Genomic DNA, 19144 nt, shown 5'->3' with positions numbered 1-19144 from the left:
CGCCCTCAGGTTCCCCGGGGCGCACAGTGTGTCCGCTCAGATGCCCTCAGGTTCCCCGGGGCGCACAGTGTGTCCGCTCAGCTGCCCTCAGGTTCCCCGGGGCGCACAGTGTGTCCCGCTCAGCTGCCCTCAGGTTCCCCGGGGCGCACAGTGTGTCCGCTCAGATGCCCTCAGGTTCCCCGGGGCGCACAGTGTGTCCGCTCAGATGCCCTCAGGTTCCCCGGGGCGCACAGTGTGTCCGCTCAGCTGCCCTCAGGTTCCCCGGGGCGCACAGTGTGTCCGCTCAGCTGCCCTCAGGTTCCCCGGGGCGCACAGTGTGTCCCGCTCAACTGCCCTCAGGTTCCCCGGGGCGCACAGTGTGTCCTGCTCAACTGCCCTCAGGTTCCCCGGGGCGCACAGTGTGTCCCGCTCAGATGCCCTCAGGTTCCCCGGGGCGCACAGTGTGTCCTGCTCAACTGCCCTCAGGTTCCCCGGGGCGCACAGTGTGTCCCGCTCAGCTGCCCTCAGGTTCCCCGGGGCGCACAGTGTGTCCTGCTCAACTGCCCTCAGGTTCCCCGGGGCGCACAGTGTGTCCCGCTCAGATGCCCTCAGGTTCCCCGGGGCGCACAGTGTGTCCCGCTCAACTGCCCTCAGGTTCCCCGGGGCGCACAGTGTGTCCCGCTCAGCTGCCCTCAGGTTCCCCGGGGCGCACAGTGTGTCCTGCTCAACTGCCCTCAGGTTCCCCGGGGCGCACAGTGTGTCCCGCTCAGATGTCCTCAGGTTCCCCGGGGCGCACAGTGTGTCCTGCTCAACTGCCTCAGGTTCCCCGGGGCGCACAGGTGTCCCGCTCAGCTGCCCTCAGGTTCCCCGGGGCGCACAGTGTGTCCTGCTCAACTGCCCTCAGGTTCCCCGGGGCACACAGTGTGTCCCGCTCAGCTGCCCTCAGGTTCCCCGGGGCGCACAGTGTGTCCTGCTCAACTGCCCTCAGGTTCCCCGGGGCGCACAGTGTGTCCTGCTCAGCCGCCCTCAGGTTCCCCGGGGCGCACAGTGTGTCCTGCTCAGCTGCCTGGAGCCCCGGGCTCCTGTGCCTTTACCCGCGTTTACCCACATCCATTCCATCCGTTGCCCCAGTGACCCCCTGGCCCCTGCCTCTGGCAATATCGGGCCTGGAGATTCCTCCTTGAGCGCATCCCACAGAGCCACAGAAATGAGGAAGTGGCCGAATCAATCACCTGTGACTCTCCGGGGAGGAAACAACAACAACGCCTGCCGGCTGGGTGCCGGTGCCGGTGGGGCGGGATGTTTCCGTGAGGACTTTTCATGAGCTGGCCTCCTAGTGAGCGTGTCCGGTGCTCTGGGCCCGTGCAGGGGAGGGAGGAAAGCAGGTGCTCGAGCCCCACCTCTTGTGAGGCCCACACACCCCTGCAGACGAGCCCCAGCGCAGGGTCCGAGCGCAGGGAGCGTCCCCCACCGGGCCTGCTGCTCCTGGGAGACCCGCTCTGAGCAGCCCGTCGGTGTTCAGCAGAGATGATGAGGGTCCGACATGGCCCCTGGGCCGGCTCAGCTCCTTGCGTCCCCTGCGGCTCTGGGGACTTGGGGGGGGGGCAGGGATGGTGTCAGGGAGGGTGGGGAGATCTCCGAAAGGGGCCAGAGGGAGTGAGGAGATGCCTGGTGACCGGAACGGGGCCTGACAGCCAGCAGAGGCTGCTCAAGCCTTTCTCATCAGCCCTGACTGCCGCTGGCTCCCTCTTCCCGACTGCTCGGGTCCCGGGAGGCTACGGGCCGGCCTCCCCAGTGCCCGCTAGGACCTGCTGCCTCATCTCCACCCCTCCCCCAGGCGGCCGCGCAGGGCAGCGGGCAGAGCCTGGCCTCCTGACCCCGCCTTTCTGGGCTCACATCCGGGCTCTGCCGGTTCGATCAAGTTGCTCGTCTCTCTGCCCTGGCCGAGGGGGCTGCTGAGAGCCCCTGCCTCACGGCTGCTCTGGCAGCTCCGAGTACGTACATGGCGGCAGGTAGAGCTCGCCACGGTCCCTGTCACCAGGCATCAGGGGCAAGTATGAATGACTGAGTCCTGCAGCCGAGTGAGGCTGAGGGGCGGTGGTGTCCTCGCCCCGTCCGCCCCTTCTCCTCCCAACCCTGCCTTTCCAGGGTCCTGGGACACTGGTGCGCGTGTGTGTGCATGAGCGTGTGTGTGTGCCTGTGTGTACACGAGCGTGTGTGCACAAACCTGTGTGTGCACGAGCATGTGTGCGTGCCTGTGTGCACAAACCTGTGTACACGAGTGTGTGTGTGCACGAGCATGTGTGTGCTCGAGCATGTGTGTACGTACCTGTGTGTACAGGAGCGTGTGTGCATAAGTGTGTGTGTGCACGAGTGTGTGTATACACAAGAGTGTGTGTGCGTGCCTTGTGTACACGAGCGTGTGTGTACACGAGCATGTGTGTGCATGAGCGTGTGTGAGGCCAGTGTTCCACAGGCTGACACACACATCGGAAAAGGGGCAGGATGCAGGGCGGTGGAGGTGAGGACAGTGGAACCAGGAACCACAGCTCTCTGGATGACCTTCGGAGTGAGGAGCCAGACCAGGCGCCTCTTCTTTGAGGGTCCCTAGACGTGTGTCACCAAAGCAGGTGCCTGGGCCCACTGCCCTCTGCCCGCCCTCTGCAGGTCCCTGTGACAGGGAGAGACTGGAGGGAGCTGGGGACAGCTGGCTCCTTGACCAGCGTTCCGTGCTTGGACACTCGTCTCCGCAAACGCCTCCCGTCCTGCGCTCCGCTCCCCCAGCCTCTGGCCTCAGAGCGTCGCTGTCCCAGCCCGGCGGGCTCACGGGTGGGCTGGCCCGGCCGCAGCCTGAGGGACGCCTTCTCTCTGCTTTCAGGACGCTTCCCCGGCAAGGACGTCCCCAGCCCGGGCAGCTCCAGCCCGGGCAGCCCCGGCCCTGGCATCATCCTCCCGGTCATCGTCTGCCAGGTCGGCCTCCACGACGTCCTCCCCGAGGAGAGTGTACCTCGTTAGAGCAACACCAGTGGGGGCCACGCCTGTCCGGGCACCTCCTGCCACCTCCGCGCCAGCCACCAGGGCCACCAGGGAGACCCCAGGTGAGGGGCATGCTGCGGGGAGGCGAGAGGAACAGGGAAGCAGTCCACGGCTGGGGAGCAGCCTCCACACTGGCACTGTCTGCTCCTCCCCGGACAGCAATGTGTGGACGGAGGGGCAATGGCCAGGGTGGCAGTCGGGGGCCTGGGGAGGTGGGGGCAGGAAGGAATCGTTCCGGGCAGACCCAAGACAGTGGAGCAGGGGGCACCTGGGGGAGGCTAAGAACCCAGATCAACCAGCAGGAGTCACTTGGGAGGCTGCACAGTGTGGGTGGGGGTGTGGATCTTGAGGGCATGGGCTCCCATCGGGACCCACAGGGCAGGACTGCCCCTCCCACAGCCTCACCCCTGCCGCCTGCTCCTAGGTGTCCGCTTGCCCAAGTTCTCCTGGCAGGAGGGCCAGAAGCGGCTGCCGCTCATCGGATGCGTCCTCCTCCTCATCGCCCTGGTGGTGTCGCTCATCGTGCTCTGTGAGTGTCGCGGGGGGGCAGGGCGGTCTGGGGACGGGGCGCACAGCAGGAAGACGGAAGGCCACTACCGCACATGGCCTCGGACCACGGTGCCCCAGGCCCCTCCGAAGTGCGGAGTGCAGAGCATGGGGAGGCAGAGACCTGGGCTTGGGTCCGTCTGTTTTTCTCACTGTGCAGAGCACCTCAGCAGAAACGTTTAGCACTCAGAGCCCAGTGCCCCCATCTCCAAATGAGGGTCATTCATTCATTCATTCATTCATTCTCACACGCACTTATTCAGCTTATGTCGTGAGGGATAAACGAGATAATGGCACAATGCCTGGCACGAAACCCCACTCGAAAAATGCTACTTCTTAAAATATACAAAAATAAAAACCCTGATTGGAAAAGCTCTCTCAGGCATGTTCCGTCAACGAGATACCTTGTTCCGGGATTCAGGCACCCACAATGCCCTCCTCTGCGGGAAAGATGCTCAGGACATGTCCCCGGGCCGTCCGTCAGGGCGCCCACTAGGAACCCAGAGCAGGGCAGGGAGCAACAGGGGACACACAGTGTGCCCCGTCCTCAGGGGGATCGCGGTCTCCTGGGGGACACGGCGGACTGTCAGGAAGAGGCGACCGCTGTGTGGCCTGAGGAGGGGGCAGCTCACGAAGGCCAGGAGATGGGAGGGCACCTCGTACAGGACATCTGACGGGAAGGCAGCTGCAGGAAGTGCAGGGCAGGTGGGCAGGGCAGCCTGGGGAGGGCAGGGACCCGCTAGCCAGAGAGAAGAATGGCCATTTGGGTCCCGGGGGCGTCCGCGCGTGGGTACAGCCCGGTTCGAGACCGGATGCGGGCTGAGCGGGCCGGAGTCTCTCCGGAGTAGCAGTGTGGGGGAAGCAGGTGGCGGACGACACAGACACCTGGCAGCCAGGTGAGGGACAGGGCTGTGCTGGAGGGGCGAGTGTGGTCAGAACACGCCTGGGTGGCACACAGACCACCGAAGTGCCAGGCTCTGCTCCCCACAGCTGTGCCACCTCAGCAGGTCCGTTAGTTTCCTGAGCCTCGCGCCCACCTGCTGGGAGATGGAGGTGTCGCTGTCACGGTGCATGTGGAGGACCCCGCACGGTCCCCATGGAACCTCCTCTGGGACGTGCAGCCCTGCTCTCTGTCCTGTCCCCACACCGGGCTCCCCCCAGGGGAGACCTGCCACCCACTGAGCAGTACGAATAACCCGCGGTTAGACCTCTCCACGTGGTTCCCAACATTTCCTCAAGTCCTCTGACCCCTGGACCTCCCAGCACCAGGGAGTGGTCACTGAGCAGCTACTTCGGGGGTCACAACCGGAGCCCCAGCCGGCCTCCCCATCCAGAGCTCTCCCCACGGCACATGCAGGGGCCTGCGGCAGGTTCGGTCACAGTGGCGAGGGCCCGGAGAATAGGGGCGCACCCAAGAGAATCGGGGGGATTGGTGTCTGGAGCCGGAAGGAGCAGTCGCACGGGGGCGGCTTGTAGACAACAGGCAAGGAGAGAAGTCAGAAGCCAGGATCTGGGGCATCCAGGGGCCGGTGAGTCCAGGCAGGAGGGACATCGGTTCCCGGTTTGGAAGGAGATAGGTGTCAGAGACACAGGGGCCATGAGGCTGACCTTCACGGATGGTTGGTGAAGCCTGTGCATTTGGGCACCAGCCATCCGGAGTTGCTTCTTGAGTGGGAAGAGCTTTCAAAGCATAAAAACCAGAAACGGGGCAAAAACTGAGACTAGGAGCCGGTCCTTGTTCGTGGGAGAGGAGGAGGGAGAAAATCCTTCCGAGGCTGGAAAGACCACCTTCGAGAAAACAGGACAGGGGTGGTGGCAGGCATGTGCCTGTAGATTGAGAAATGTCTGTGTCACCCTGCAGAGCACAAAGACCAACGAGGCCGGAGGGTTCTGAGAAGGGGCCTCTGGGATCCTGGAGGAGCTGGTTTTCCTGGCCACCGCTGTGGCCAGCATGCAGGGCAGGGAGCTCCTAAAATAGTGCCCACCTCCCTCCCTCCCTCCTCCTCTTCCTCTGGGAGGCTGCTCAAGTGCCTGGTGCTTTGCTGCTAGCAGCTTTCCGGAGCATTCCTGAGTAGCCTTTCTCTCCGTACAGATGGGGGACGAGAGCCCCAGAGTCCAAGAGGGATCGCAGGTCGGTGTCTCGAACCCCAGGGCCTTGGGCTGCTCAGCACCCTGTCTCTGTGGGGCTGGCAGTGAGCCAGCTGTCTGCTTCATGTTTTCCAGTCTACTTCTGGCGAGGCCACACCGGGATCAAGTACAAGGAGGCGGTAGAGAGCTGCCCCAGGCACGCTGTGCGCTGCGACGGGGTGGTGGACTGCAAGCTGAAGAGCGACGAGCTGGGCTGTGGTAAGCAGGCCGGGCATGCATGTGCACGTGTGTGCACGGTGGTGCGTGCGCGTGTATCTGTATGCGCATGTGTGCCTGTACGTGCGCACGCGTGTGTTTGCAGGTGCATGTGTGCACGTTTGTGTGTGCGTGCATGTATGCTTGCATGTGTGTCTTGTGTGCTTGCACGTGTGTCTTGTGCGCGCACATGTGTGCATGCATGTCTCTCTGTGTGCGCTCATGTGTGTCATGTGTGCACTCCAGTGACTGCAAACTCGGATGGGAAGCAGTGGACAGAGAATCGGAGGGTCTGGGTTCTAATCATGGAAGGCTTGTGTTTGAAACCTGGCCTTGAGGGCTGTGTGACTTGGGCAAACCACTTACCTTCTCCGGGCCTCAGTCTGTGTACCTCCTCTTTGCCCAGCACATGCCCTCTGACTTCCACCCTACGTTTCACGTGAACAGCTGGTCTAGATGAGCACAGATACCATCGAGCTCTGGGCTCAGCGGTTTTCAGAGGCGTTGTCCACGTGGAGCCCTGACGTGTGTGTCAGTGGGCACACGTCCACCCACTCTACCTGTGCACTGCGTGTGTCCTGGCCCGTGACTGTGGCCACCTGTCCCTGAACCTGTCTAGTGAGCACTCAGTCGGATCACAGACCTCCCCGCTTGTCACTCTCATTTGGGCATGTCACGGCCCTCTAGGGTGGCAGCTCCTGGCAGTGCCCACCCCTCCTGCCAGCCCTGTCCCCGGGTCCCGCTGGAGGGAGAGCTCTCTGCCCCGCTCCGGCCCCGCGCCTCGGCTCTGCCCTTACGGAGGACCGTGGGCTTCTGAGCACTTGCTGACCATCACCACCTCCGGGCCGAGCTCCTGGGCGTCACCTGGGCCTCAGGGAGGAGACTCAGGACAGGAGCCCCCAGAGCCTAACTCAGTCTGTTCCCCCAAAACGTGGAGCTTCCTGGGCGCTGAGGACCTGCTCTGCCCTTTCCTTGCCCTGCAGTGAGGTTCGAATGGGACAAGTCTCTGCTGAAAGTCTACTCTGGACCCTCCCACCAGTGGTTTCCCGTCTGCAGCGACAGCTGGAACAACACCTACTCGGTGAAGACCTGCCAGCAGCTGGGCTTTGAGAGGTAACCCTCCGCCCCCCGTCCTGCTTCGGGGAGCTCCCCAAGGTGTCCCAGGCTCCTTTGCAAGGTGTCCCAGGCTCCTTTGCAAGGTGTCCCAGGCTCCTTGCGGGGGCCTCGTCTGAAAGGGATGCTTGGGGGCCAGGGTTGAGGTCACTGGCTCAGGACACCCTTGAGTTATTCAAAGGGACAGGGGCCCTGCGATCTTACAAGTCTGGGGGAAGCTTCTTCCACGAGGCCAGAGCAATAGGTCTGCAATGGGATCGCACCCCCACGGGGTTCTCTGCGGCAGCACCTCCTGCCCTTTATCACACTTGACAGTCACTGCGGCCCTTGGAGGTGGGGAGGCATTTGGGCAGGTCCGGTCTTCTCACGTCTGAGGACTAGAAGCTCAGGCTCCGCACACCCTTCAGTGCACTTGGACACTTGTGCCTCGGGCTAGAACTCATCACATGGGGACGAAGTGGGCAGTGTGGCCAGGTACAGTCATAAGAATCTTTGGCTCCAAAGATTTTGAAGAAGCTGATGCTTCTTTGGAGGAGAGATGGGGTGAATGATGACCTTGGACTTGAGGAGACCCAGTCTGCAGGCCACGTGGCCATCTGCATGTTCCCTCTTGGTCCATGTTTTCAAGTCACGTAGTTTTGGGGTTCAGCAATGTGAGTGAGGTGGTGGGGAGAAGGGTTTACGATCTCACCGAGGGCTCTCTGTGGAAGAAGCTTCTAGAAAACCAGGTTGGACTTAGAAGCAATTCTTGGCCCACACCTCAGTCTCGGAGTCCCTGCCTGTGAACGGGGGAGCTGGGGGAGGGGAGCTGGGGGAGGGGAGCTGGGGGAGGGGAGCTGGGGGATCTAGTCGGAAGACCATGGACATTTTTCATCGTTTAGTTATGTGACCTCATGCAAGTCCGAACCTCCTTTGGGCTTCAGTAGATAGTGTCATTTATTCACAGAACATTCATGGACCTTTTTAAAATTTTTTTATCCTCACCCAAGGACATTTTTGCATTTATCTTCAGATAGAGCGGGAGGGAGAGAGGGAGGAAGAGAGAGAGAAACATCGATGTGAGAGAGACACATTAAGTGGTTGCCACCCACACGACCCAACCAGGGCCGGGGACAAACTGCAACCGAGGTACATGCCCTTAGCGGGAACTGAACCCGGGTCTCTCCGGACCGCAGGCCGACGCTCTAACCGCTGAGCCAAACTGGCCAGGGCCCACTGAGCTTTTAATATGCTGCACCCAGATGCAAAGGAACAAGACCAGATCCCTGCCCTTGGAGAACCTCGTGGCATGGGCAAGAGAGGCCGAAAGCAATCATTACAATGAGTGTCCCATGTGACAAGGGAGGACGTGTGGAGCTCTCTGGGCCTGGCAGAGAGGGTGCCCGGCAGAGAGGGTGCCCGGCTGAGAGGGTGCCCGGCTGAGAGGGTGCCCGGCAGAGAGGGTGCCCGGCTGAGAGGGTGCCTAGAGAGGGTGCCCGGCTGAGAGGGTGCCCGGCAGAGAGGGTGCCTGGCAGAGAGGGTGCCCGACAGAGAGGGTGCCCGGCAGAGAGGGTGCCCGGCTGCCCCTGGAGAGAGCAGGGAGCGGAGGAGCTCCCGGTGGAGAACAGTGTGCTCAAGGCACACACTCACGGAAGGAGGTACCATGGCCTAGAAACACACACAGGTGCTACACGGACCCTTCACATCGCAGGCATCTGTGGTTTGTTAAAATGTATCCACATTCAGCCCTGGCCGGTTTGGCTCAGCGGTTAGAGCGTCGGCCTGCGGTCCGGAGAGACCCGGGTTCAGTTCCCGCTAAGGGCACGTACCTCAGTTGCAATTTGTCCCCGGCCCTGGTTGGGTCGTACAGGTGGCAGCCACTCGATGTGTCCCTTTCACGTCGATGTTCTCTCTCGCTCTCCCTCCCACTCTATCTGAACAAAAAAAAAATGTATCCACATTCAGAACCTCTGGGATTATGACTCAGAATCCGCTTAGCACACGCTCTGAGGTGGTTCTTATGCACCTTGCGGTCTGAGGACAAGTGAGCGAGGTTCTCGGTCCTGAACGTGCAAACCGCGCGGTGAGGACGGGCTGTGAGGCGGGGTCCGGCTCGGCAGGTCCAGGGTGCTGCCCCGCCCGTCGGTCCATGGATCCCAGTTCGGGGAGAAAAGGGCCAGGTTAGTGTTTCTCCAGCGTGGGCGAGCTTCAGGTCACCCCGAGCCCGTGCAAACAGAACAGACTTCCTGATGCAGCAGGGGTCGGGGCCCTGGAGTGTGCATTCCTAACACACAGGTGGCGCTGATGCCCCCAGGTCTTGGCAGGGAACACGCTCGGAGCACTCCTGGGCGAACACAGGGCTAGTGGGGGCAGCGGGGGCGATGTGGGTGGGGCCAGACCACAGGGCCTGGCAGCCTCTGGGCCGGTCCGCAGGGCTGGCGAGAGGCGCCCCCTGGGTGGACTCTGTCTAGCGGGCTGTCCCTCGTCCCCTCTCTCCTGCTGCAGCGCCTACCGGACAGACGAGGTGGCCTACAGGGGCGCTGCCCACAGTTTCTCCATCGCCGAATACAACTCCACCATCCAGGAGAGCCTCTACAGGTGTGCGGGCAGGGGCTCCGGGTCAGGGAGCCCGCCTGTGGCCTTCGGGGACCCCGCCTCCAGGAGTCCAGCGTGAACGTCAGGAGCAGCTCAGCACTTCCCACCTGCTCCTGACTTCTTGCTGAGGCTCGGTGCAGAAAGTACCTTGCGGCCAGGGGGGATCCCCAAGAGTTTACCAGAGACAATGAACACATTTGGGGGCCACCAGTCCGCCAGGTGTTTGGAGTGAGCATTGGTGCAGGGAGCGGGCTTGGGGTGGGGAGGAGCAGCAGGGGAGTGCCAGGTGCCAGGTGCAGGGGGCAGGTGCCAGGGGCAGGGGGCAGGAGGCCCATCTGGGAGGCACTGGCCTCCTCCTGAGCCTCCTCATCCCATGTCTGCAGCCCCGGCCTGTCCCAACCCCACTGAGGGGGAGGTTGGGGGCGCTCCGCCTTGGGGGACAAAAGAAGAAACGAGGCTCTGAGAGAACGGGGTGAAGGAAGGGGCGGGAATTGGCTGCACCGGACACCTGCTTTGCGTCAGGTGTTTGCATGCACCTTGCTGGTGAGCATGCAGGAGCCGGCCTGGGCGTGTCAGGCTCCCTGTTCCGCTGTGGGAAGACGCGGGGACGACAGAGGCATGAGCTCCGAGGACGTGAATCCAGTCAACGTGCAGTCTGCCGCTCGGAAGTGGGGGTGGGGAAAAGTGGGGATGCTTTGCACTGAGCTATTTCTGCTCCTGGAGAAAGCACTGGAAGGGCTGCCCCCCTAGGAGGGAGGAGGTCAGAATCTCCATTTTCTTGTGCAGAGAAAACGAGATGGGGACTAAGCAAGGTTCAATCAGGGGAGGCTTCTTGGAAGAGGTGGCCAGTGTGCCTTTTCCCCACCTTCTGTCTTCCTTCCTTCAGGTCTGAATGCCCTTCCCAGCATTACGTCTCTCTCCAGTGTTCCCGTAAGAGATGCTCCTCCTCTTGGATGTGGCCTGTGTGGGGTGGGAGTCGGGGGCAGAGGGACAAACCTCTCTGGGCCGATGGCTGGCGTGGGGGTGCACCAGGGAGAGGGGCTGAGCCAGCTTCAGGGCCAGGGTTCCCGTAGGCACTGGGCACTTCCAGCCCAGCCTCTCCCTTCCTCCTGACGGCTCAGCCCAGCAGGTTCGCTCATACCAAAGAGGCCACGCAGGCTCCTCACTCTGCCCCCTCAAAGAGAAAGGACCCCCGTCTGAACAAACCCCACGGGCTGCCCTCCTTGTCCACGTCTTGGGGGATGACTCACTCCAGAAAACACTTGGAAATGATGCCCGGAATGAAGGCTCCCCAACAGCACTAAATGACGCGCTGGGGAGCCATGTGGGCACAAACGCATCTGTGCACCATGGGGTGTATTTCTCCTTTGCGTTTGGAGGGAAAAGAGACCCCAGCACGGTGCCTATTCATCCGGGGTCGTGGCAGGCTTGATCTGCCTTCCTGAGCTCCCGACAACTGTCCCGAGGTTGCCCGTTGCCACCCTCACGTCTGCCATGGTGCCCAGTGTGCGGGCCTTAGTGAGCTGTCGTCGAATCCGTGAGAGAGCAAATGGGGGGGAGGAAAGAGGAGCCTGGCTGGGATCCAGCTCCCCACGGGCGACCCCAGAAAGCTAGGCACCGTGGGGGCCCTCTGCTCGGGCAGGAAACAGCTGTGCCCTGTCGGACTGAGTGAGCCTGTGGCGTCTGGGGGTGGACGGGTGCCCTCAGCATGGGCTGCCTGAGCCGGCCGGGGCCTGGGGAGCAGGTCAGGGCTCCAAGAGCAGCCGAGTTCACGGTTCACCTTTTCTGCTTCCGCCAGACTGTGGACTGAGGGCCATGACAGGGCGGATCGTGGGAGGGGCACTGGCCCCCGGGAGCAAGTGGCCTTGGCAAGTCAGCCTGCACTACGGCACCACCCACATCTGCGGGGGCACGCTGATCGACGCCCAGTGGGTGCTCACTGCCGCCCACTGCTTCTTCGTGTAAGTGCCCGAGGGGCGGCTGAGGGACCCTGCGGGTTCCGGTCACCGGGGAGGGCTGACGGCTCACTGGCTCTTTCTCGTGAAGGGCTCGGTCCGAGGCTGCCCCCGCTCCCAGGGCAGGTGGCCTGGCCAGATGGGCGGTGCCTGCTCGGCCCGGGCAGTGTGAGCCGGGCACACTTGTTCTGAGCGGCTGGTGCCTGTAGCTGGACCGAACGGGAGCGGCCTGAGCAGTCAGGAGCACCGTCCGCGGGACCGAGGGGTGGGGATCGTGGGGGCGGCTGCGGCCGACCCGCCTGAGTCACGGGCTTGTCCCTCGAGGCTGGTGGGCAGGAAGGCCTGCAGGGAGCCTCGGCGGCGCTGGCTTGCCCAGCACCGAGCCCTCAGCGGGTCACTTTGTCCTGTCTGAGGCCCCTTCCTGCCAAGGACGGGAACACAGAGTGTCCTGCCCAGCGTATTCGATCTTCGCTGGTGTGCGGAGGAGACTGTCACCCTCTATTGGGAGGTGCGGCGCAGCCAGTTCAGACAGGTTTTGGAGGTGGGGTTCGTGATGGACCCCTGAGCTAAGACAGAGGGCTCCCCCAGAGGTCATCTCATCCACCCTCCTGCGCCCGGCTGGCGCTGGAGGGCGGCGTCTGGTGGCGTGTGCTGCCCGGCCCTGCGGGGGCCGCCGGATCACACCTCGCGTGGCTCTGGCAGGACCCGGGAAAAGGTCCTGGAGGGCTGGAAGGTGTACGCGGGCACCAGCAACCTGAACCAGCTGCCCGAGGCGGCCCCCATCGCCCAGATCATCATCAACGGCAACTACACGGACGAGCAGGACGACTACGACATCGCCCTCATGCGGCTGTCCAAGCCCCTGGCCCTGTCCGGTGAGTGGTCAGCGCCTGGCGCACCCACCCGGTCCTCCAGCAGCCCTCGGGCCCCGCCCTCACCCGCCGTGTCGGGGTCCCGGAGCTGCAGTGTGGGGGAGTCAGGCTCAGAGATCACGTAATGCACCGTCTTTATTTCACAGTCAGGAAAACTGAGGCCCAGAGTAAGTGTGCCCCAAATGGCACAATCCACATCGCAAGCCGATGACAGAGCCAGGGCTCGGATCCAATATAATCGATATAAATAGATCCACTTGTTTCCACTGAGATCATGTCTGAGCACTTACCCGGGGCCAAGCACTGAGGTAGGCGTATCGCAGCTTTGACGTCTGCACCCTCCCCATCCAACCCCCTGCGGCAGGTGCTATTCTTAGCTGCAGGTACGAAGGAGGGAGCTTGAGAGACGAGAAGTGCCGGGTGCTGAGTGGCCGCCGGCCTGGGTTCGGGTGGGTCTCACTCCCACTCAGCTCTCAGCCGGCCAGCTGCTGGCTCCAAGAACACCCGGCCGCCAGCCACCACCCCGTAGCCACGAGGCTGGAGCTGCGGACCCAGTGAGACCACAGGGCAGAAAGGTCGTGGAGGTTCTGGGCAGGAGACCAAAGAAAACCTCACCCATTAGTTCATTCACTCACGTGCTCACTTATCAAATCCCGAGTGTCCGCTTTTCAGTGGGCTATGTGGTGGCAGCTGGAATGTGAGGGGTGACACCCACAGGGACAGCCACAGAGGCCAAAGAGGGGGTGTCACAGGCCTGAGGAAGGAGGGCCAGAGCAGACTGGAATTTTCCGAAGCTCTGGAAGGCGCTCTGGCTGGTCCGGCCTGTCCTGTGCTGGGCGCCTACCTGCGTGTTGACCGGGCAGTTTCGGGAGGCAGAGCAGCCGTGAGCTCATCAGAGTGGGGTGAGGAGGCGGGACCTCAGCCGAGCTGGCCGCCCAGGGCTGTCCCAGAACGACACCCACCTGCGCCACGCCCTGCTGTGGGCATGACCTCTGCCCTCCTCCAGCCTGGGCTGTGGAGCTGGGCGCTGCACAGTGGGGTGCCCCTGCCCTGCCCCGCATAAAGGGGACCGCTAGTCTGCAGGACCGGATCAGGCCTTTCTCGCTATGAAACCATCTCCACGTTGTGATAGGCCCGGCTGGGCAGGAATCACTCCGTGACGCTGCATCCTGTGCTCAGACCGGGTGCCCGGACTCGGGTTAGAAATCAGGATAGATTCATTCCCACTCGTACGGCGGGCCAAGCACTTAGAAGTCACAGAGCTAGCTGGGAAAACTTGTGAAAGCCCACTGGGAAGTTTAATTTCCCCATAAACATCATGGAACATATGTGCCCGGCTGGTGTGGCTCAGTGGTTGAGCATCGACCCTGCACCAAGAGGTCACCAGTTCGATTCCCGGTCAGGGCACATGCCCAGGTTGTGGGCCCGATGCCCAGTGAGGGGCGTGCAGGAGGCGGCCAGTCAATGTTCTCTCTCATCGATGTTTCTATCTTTCCCTCTCCCTCCTCTCTCTCTAAAAATCAATAAGGAAAAAAATTTTTTTAATTAAAAACAAAATAGTGGAACATACAACTTACAGGCTTCCAAGACTCCATGTCGCAAAAACAGGGCTAGGATGTTTTAAGAAATCGTGTTTTGCATTTTCGTTCACAATTGCCACTATCCTTTCGTTTATTTTTTTGTTTGTTCACGCGCCAGCAGACGGGTGTGCTCGATACCAGTGCTCAGAGCCCAGCTTACAGGACTTACATTCATTCCCCTCCCCCTCCTCTCTCTCTCCCAAAGCTCGCTGAGCGCTTCCAGGGTTGGGAATCGGCAGCGAGCAAACCGCACGCTCGCCAACCCTGCACACAGCCTGTCCGCTAACATTTCCTCCTTGCAGACTGGACTTGGGGGTCAGTGACGGCCCATGGGGGAAGAGTCCTCAGGGGGGCTCTCGAGGGGGTGATGGCAGCACCGGCTCCTTCTGGTTGTTTCTGAGCGTAGGGGCAGGTGAGCAGCGGTTCTGGGGTCTGTGCCCCGAGGATGCTCCTCCTGCTGGCAGCAGCTGCTCTGCCTGGATGGAGCACCTCCGGCCCGGCCGCCCGCAGGTGCCCTCGCTGGACGGACCAGGCTGGACTGAGCCGCCGTGGCCGGCGTGCCTGGGCTTGGCCGGCTGCTCCCTGCTCTGACGGACAGGCAGGGAGACTCAGTCAGGACAGCCCGTCTCGGAGGGAGATTGGGTCACCCAGGATTGATGTGGGACCGGGGCACTGCCCACGTGGCACCCACTGAAAGCGGAATGTTTGGGGGAACTCTGGTAGCCCCCTGAGGGCTGGAGGGTCGAGATAAAGTGACCGGTCAGTCGGAAGCCCTGGAGGAGTCCGAGCTGCTCCGGGGCAGGGAGGGGGCTCCCAGGACATGGGTGCTCCTAGGCCCCCTCCGGAACCCGCAGCCTGCGCCTTCCCTGATGCCTGGCGGTCTTGTTGCAGCCCATGTCCACCCTGCCTGCCTCCCCATGCACGGCCAGACCTTCGGCCTCAACGAGACCTGCTGGATCACGGGCTTCGGCAAGACCAAGGAGACGGATGGTGAGAGGCGGACGCTGGGCCGTGCGCGCGTGAGCATGTGCCCGTACACACGTGTGTCTGTGCGGAGCGTGGGAGACGCGTCGGGGTAGATACGGAGGGCCTGCCGGACAAGGGCGCGGGCAAACCGCTCCGCGGGCCTGGGTGTGAGCGAAGGTGCGCATACACACACCTGTACATGTCAGAGCGGTCACTATGGCAACGCCCTCCGGCAGGACCGCAGGAGAACCTCCGTCGCTGAACACGCTGGGCTCACTGCTCACTGCACAGAGGGGCACACACGCCACGCAGAGCCCGGGCACATCTCCACAGGGGATGGGGGGAGGACTTGAGGGTTCAGAGTGGAGCAGTTCTTTAGATTGGGCGCTTTTAGGGAACAGGGAGTTCTCTGCCTGGGTCTCCGGACAAGTCCGGGGAGTCGCGAGCACACTGGGGCGGCGGCGGCGGCGCTGGGTCAGGAGCGCAGCCTCTCCTGTTGGCTGGGAGGGCTGGGTACCGCCGGCCCTTTGCACCTGTGCTTCGCCTTGTCTGACGTCAGCTGCGGGTCATTTACGTGGGGCGGGAGAGCGCCCGGGCCTGTCTGCCCCTGGGGGGCTCGGCCGGGATCCCCGTCAGGCTGACTGGCGCGGGAGCAGCTGTTCCTGACCTCGGCTCCACCAGGGACTCGCTGTGTGACTGTGGGCAAGTCACCTCGGCAGCCCTCCGTCTCCGTCTGTGAAGGGACTACCTGTCCGTCATTAGGGCTCACAGTCCCTGCTAACAGACCGAGTGACATGGGGAGGGTGCTCTGAACACAGAAAAGCGTGTGCAACACGCGAGCAGCCTGGCCGCTGCCCGTGTGCCCGTGTCCATCTGTCTCTGCTGTCTGCAGTGAGCTGTGTCAGGTGTGAGGGTGTGTGTGTCCTTGCGTGGCCAGCCATAGGGACGGTGCCTCCCCTCCGAGGAGGCCGCGAGGCGGGGTCCGGGATGGGCAGTAGAAAGCCATGGAGCTGACTAGAGTCTTTCCCACCCTCTCTGTCCCCCCTGCTCCCCCCTGAAGAGAAGACATCCCCCTTCCTCCGGGAGGTGCAGGTGAACCTCATAGACTTCAGGAAGTGCAACGACTACCTGGTCTACGACAGCTACCTCACCCCCAGGATGATGTGCGCGGGGGACCTGCGGGGCGGCAGAGACTCCTGCCAGGTGCGGCCGCTTCTGGGTGGGCTCAGGATCCGGGACCCCAGGGCCGTGGGGGAGGGGAGCGCTGGGGTCAGAGGGGCTGGAGGACGCCCTCTCCCGCCCTGCTGACGCCCGCTCTCCCCTGTAGGGGGACAGCGGGGGGCCCCTGGTCTGCGAGCAGAACAACCGCTGGTACCTGGCAGGTGTCACCAGCTGGGGAACGGGCTGCGGCCAGAGAAACAAGCCCGGTGTGTACACCAAAGTGACAGAGCTCCTGCCCTGGATATACAGCAAGATGGAGGTGAGAGCCTGCGTCGGCTCTGGCGAGCGGGGGTCCCCCGAAGGAGGAGGTCCCCAGGGTCTCAGCCGGGGTTCCCTCATGCTGTCCCGTGAGCAGCTGGCCACAGAGCGCAGAGGACGGACAGGAAGCGCGACACGGGGCAGCCCAGCGTCCTGCGTGCCTCCCTCCTCTCCTCCGGCAGAGCGGAGCCCGGGGTCTGAGAAGCGGGCCAAGTGGGCGCCGGCCGCGGTGCCGCTCCTGCCCCGGTGGTGGCGAGGAGTGCCTTCACCCCAGCCAGGGAAGCGGGCTCAGGGAATGGCGAGCCACCCCCATCGCTGACCCAGTTCAGCCCCTGCCTCCCCTGGGCAGGACCATGGAGAGCGAGTGGGGGAGGGGATGGCCGCCGGGTCTCTCAGCACCTGCTTCCACGTGCTCCCTCTGCTGCCCGGGCAGTGCCAGGCGACAGGGGGACTGAATGCCGCACTCCGGCCCCCACCTTTGTGCCTGGTTTCTGGGCCATCCAGCTCACCCTGCTGTCCCTGCTGTCTCCCCAGAGCGAGGTGCGCCACCGGAAATCCTAGCAGCTGGCCGCTCCCACCTCCCAGCTGCCTGCCGGAGCACCGGGCCCAAGTGACGGGGCCATTTGCAACATCTCCTGGGCTCAAGGCTACCGGACAGCTCATACTGCCACCTCCACTGTCTGCTGCCTCAGTGAACATGCAATGTGCATGTGTGTGTGTGTGCGTGTGTGTGCGTGCATGCGTGTGCGCGTGTGTGAGAGAGAGAGAGATCGCTGTCGCGCAGTCTTCAGAAACCAGGAGAGCGGTCAGTTCTTTTCAAACCCCAGGCTGCACATCACCTGGAGACAGCAGTTTGGCACCATGGAGACGCCTACAGGTGTGTCCGTGCACATGGAGGAGACGGCGCCCAGGGAAGGGCCTGGAAGGTCCCATCAGGAATTGCCGCTCCTCTGACCTTGACTCAGAGACGAGCCAGAGTGGGCAGCCACCCAGCAGCCCTGGTGACACCAGCGCTGGGCAGAGACGAAAAGGCTCCGTCGCAGTGCCTGGGCTGTCCCCAGCAGGAAGACACCCCCTTGGCGTCGCAAGCATCCTGCTCTCTCAGACCGGCGGCCGTGGGCCCGGGGAGGGCTGCCCCCGGCTCCTTGCCCTGACAGTGGGAACAGGGCTCACTGTTCTTGTTCAGTCACAGGTTGTAGGGTGTGGATTTTATTGTATTTTATTTTTATATTTAAGAAACATGAGTCGGTGTGTTTTCAAAGACTCTCCAAGAATCCCTGGAGCCAGGAGAGCTAGCCTCGGTCACCCCAAGAACTTCCAGGGACCACAGGGGCTGTGCCTCTCCAGGGACTGGGGCGACTCCTTCGCAATGCTCCGGGAAGAGGACCCTCCCTTGGGCTAGTGGCAAATCAAGGACCGAGAAAGCCACAGCTGTCGCTTACTCCAGGGCTGTAGCCAAGGCATGAAGAAATGGATGCTGCTTCTCCCCGGGCCCCCCAGCGGCTGGGACAGTCCCGGCGACCGCCACCCCTCATTCTCAGTGTTGTCTATGGACTTCGGAGTTTTTCTCAGCTTTCTCCACCTCTCCGTTTCTCGGTCGTTCCGGAAACGTCACGCCGCCATGCGAGCTGACCCTGTCCCTGGGCCTTCCAGAGAGTCCTTCTGAAGGGTCCCAGTGGCCCCGCTCCTGCAAGCCCCATGGGCGTGGCCTGCTGCAGGCCTGGGCCTTCCCAGCCTTGGTCCCTCTTCCTTCCCTAGTCCACTGTCCTCACCTTGCGTGGGCCTGTGTGGTGACGCGACGGCTCCAGGAGCAGGGGCCAAGCAGCCCAGCCCAGCCCAGGTAGGCAGCCACGCAGCGGAACGATGGCCCTCAGAGAGCAGGCTGGAGTTGGCTACTGGGCAGAGCCCGGGGGCTGGTTCCACGTTATGAAGTCTGGAGGGATGTGCGTGTGTGGGGGGGCAACCGTGACTTCCCCAGCAGCCCCCCCATTGGTCTTCAGCAATAAAAGCTGTGTGACCTGAAAATCTTGTCATCGGATGTTCTATGGGTGCCCTCGGGAGAAAACAGATATGGTCCACCCAGGTGCCCAGACAGCCTCAGTTTGGGGTCTGGATTTTGGTTCCTGCTTGGGGTTCTGCTCAATTAGTCATGATTCATATATGTATCCATCCGCCAACCACAGGATATTTTCCCATTTATCTTCAGATGCCGTGGGAGGGAGGGGTGTGTGTGTGGGGGGGGGGGGGAGATGCAAAGACCAGAGGGTGTCTGCTCACCCAGTGAGGGTGTCTGAACAGTGTCCCCGGAGCCCATGTGGTGACCCACTGTGACGAGCTGGGAGCATGGGTTCGGAAGCCACTCCTACCCAGAGAGGTCAAGCAAGGGCTCGCAGAGGAGCGGAGCCTACATGAGCCTTAAAGAGTAAGCCAGCAGACAAAGCAGACGGGGATGGGGAAGCGGATGGGCACCTGCTTCCTGTTCCCCTTCCTCTTTCTCTGCCCCGACTTTGCCAGCTCAGCAAGAAGCGTGTTTACAAGGGAGCCCAGCTGACTCGACTGTTTCCGAGAGAACTGGACGGGCGGCCCTGCTGGATGCTTCTGGAAGACGTATTCCTTCCAGCTCTTTGCTTACTTGTCCTGCACTTAACATGGTGACCTCAACCATGATGGTCCCACTGGCCAGTGCCCAGTGCCCCCCGTG

At 62.6% G+C, this 19144-nt stretch overlaps 1 protein-coding gene across 1 annotated transcript in view; it reads left to right on the top strand.

Annotated features, from left to right (window-relative positions):
* The window catches only part of TMPRSS13 (transmembrane serine protease 13), a 28403-nt gene extending 11393 nt beyond the window's left edge, over nucleotides 1-17010 (top strand). The window contains exons 2-13 of the mRNA XM_036258997.1: nucleotides 2858-3077; nucleotides 3440-3544; nucleotides 5785-5907; nucleotides 6888-7017; nucleotides 9502-9594; nucleotides 10478-10521; nucleotides 11390-11552; nucleotides 12249-12421; nucleotides 14890-14988; nucleotides 16025-16167; nucleotides 16292-16444; nucleotides 16978-17010. Coding sequence (XP_036114890.1) covers nucleotides 2858-3077; nucleotides 3440-3544; nucleotides 5785-5907; nucleotides 6888-7017; nucleotides 9502-9594; nucleotides 10478-10521; nucleotides 11390-11552; nucleotides 12249-12421; nucleotides 14890-14988; nucleotides 16025-16167; nucleotides 16292-16444; nucleotides 16978-17004 — 1473 coding nt within the window. The 3' untranslated portion in view covers nucleotides 17005-17010. The remainder of the gene's footprint in view (nucleotides 1-2857; nucleotides 3078-3439; nucleotides 3545-5784; nucleotides 5908-6887; nucleotides 7018-9501; nucleotides 9595-10477; nucleotides 10522-11389; nucleotides 11553-12248; nucleotides 12422-14889; nucleotides 14989-16024; nucleotides 16168-16291; nucleotides 16445-16977) is intronic.
* Nucleotides 17011-19144: the final 2134 nt, after the last annotated feature.

Source organism: Molossus molossus, unplaced genomic scaffold (genome assembly GCF_014108415.1).
Source record: "Molossus molossus isolate mMolMol1 unplaced genomic scaffold, mMolMol1.p scaffold_m16_p_13, whole genome shotgun sequence".
In the NCBI taxonomy this organism is placed as follows: Eukaryota; Metazoa; Chordata; class Mammalia; order Chiroptera; family Molossidae; genus Molossus; species Molossus molossus.
The sequence above is the reverse complement of the archived record's forward strand: the minus strand, read 5'-3'. Positions and strand labels throughout refer to the sequence as shown.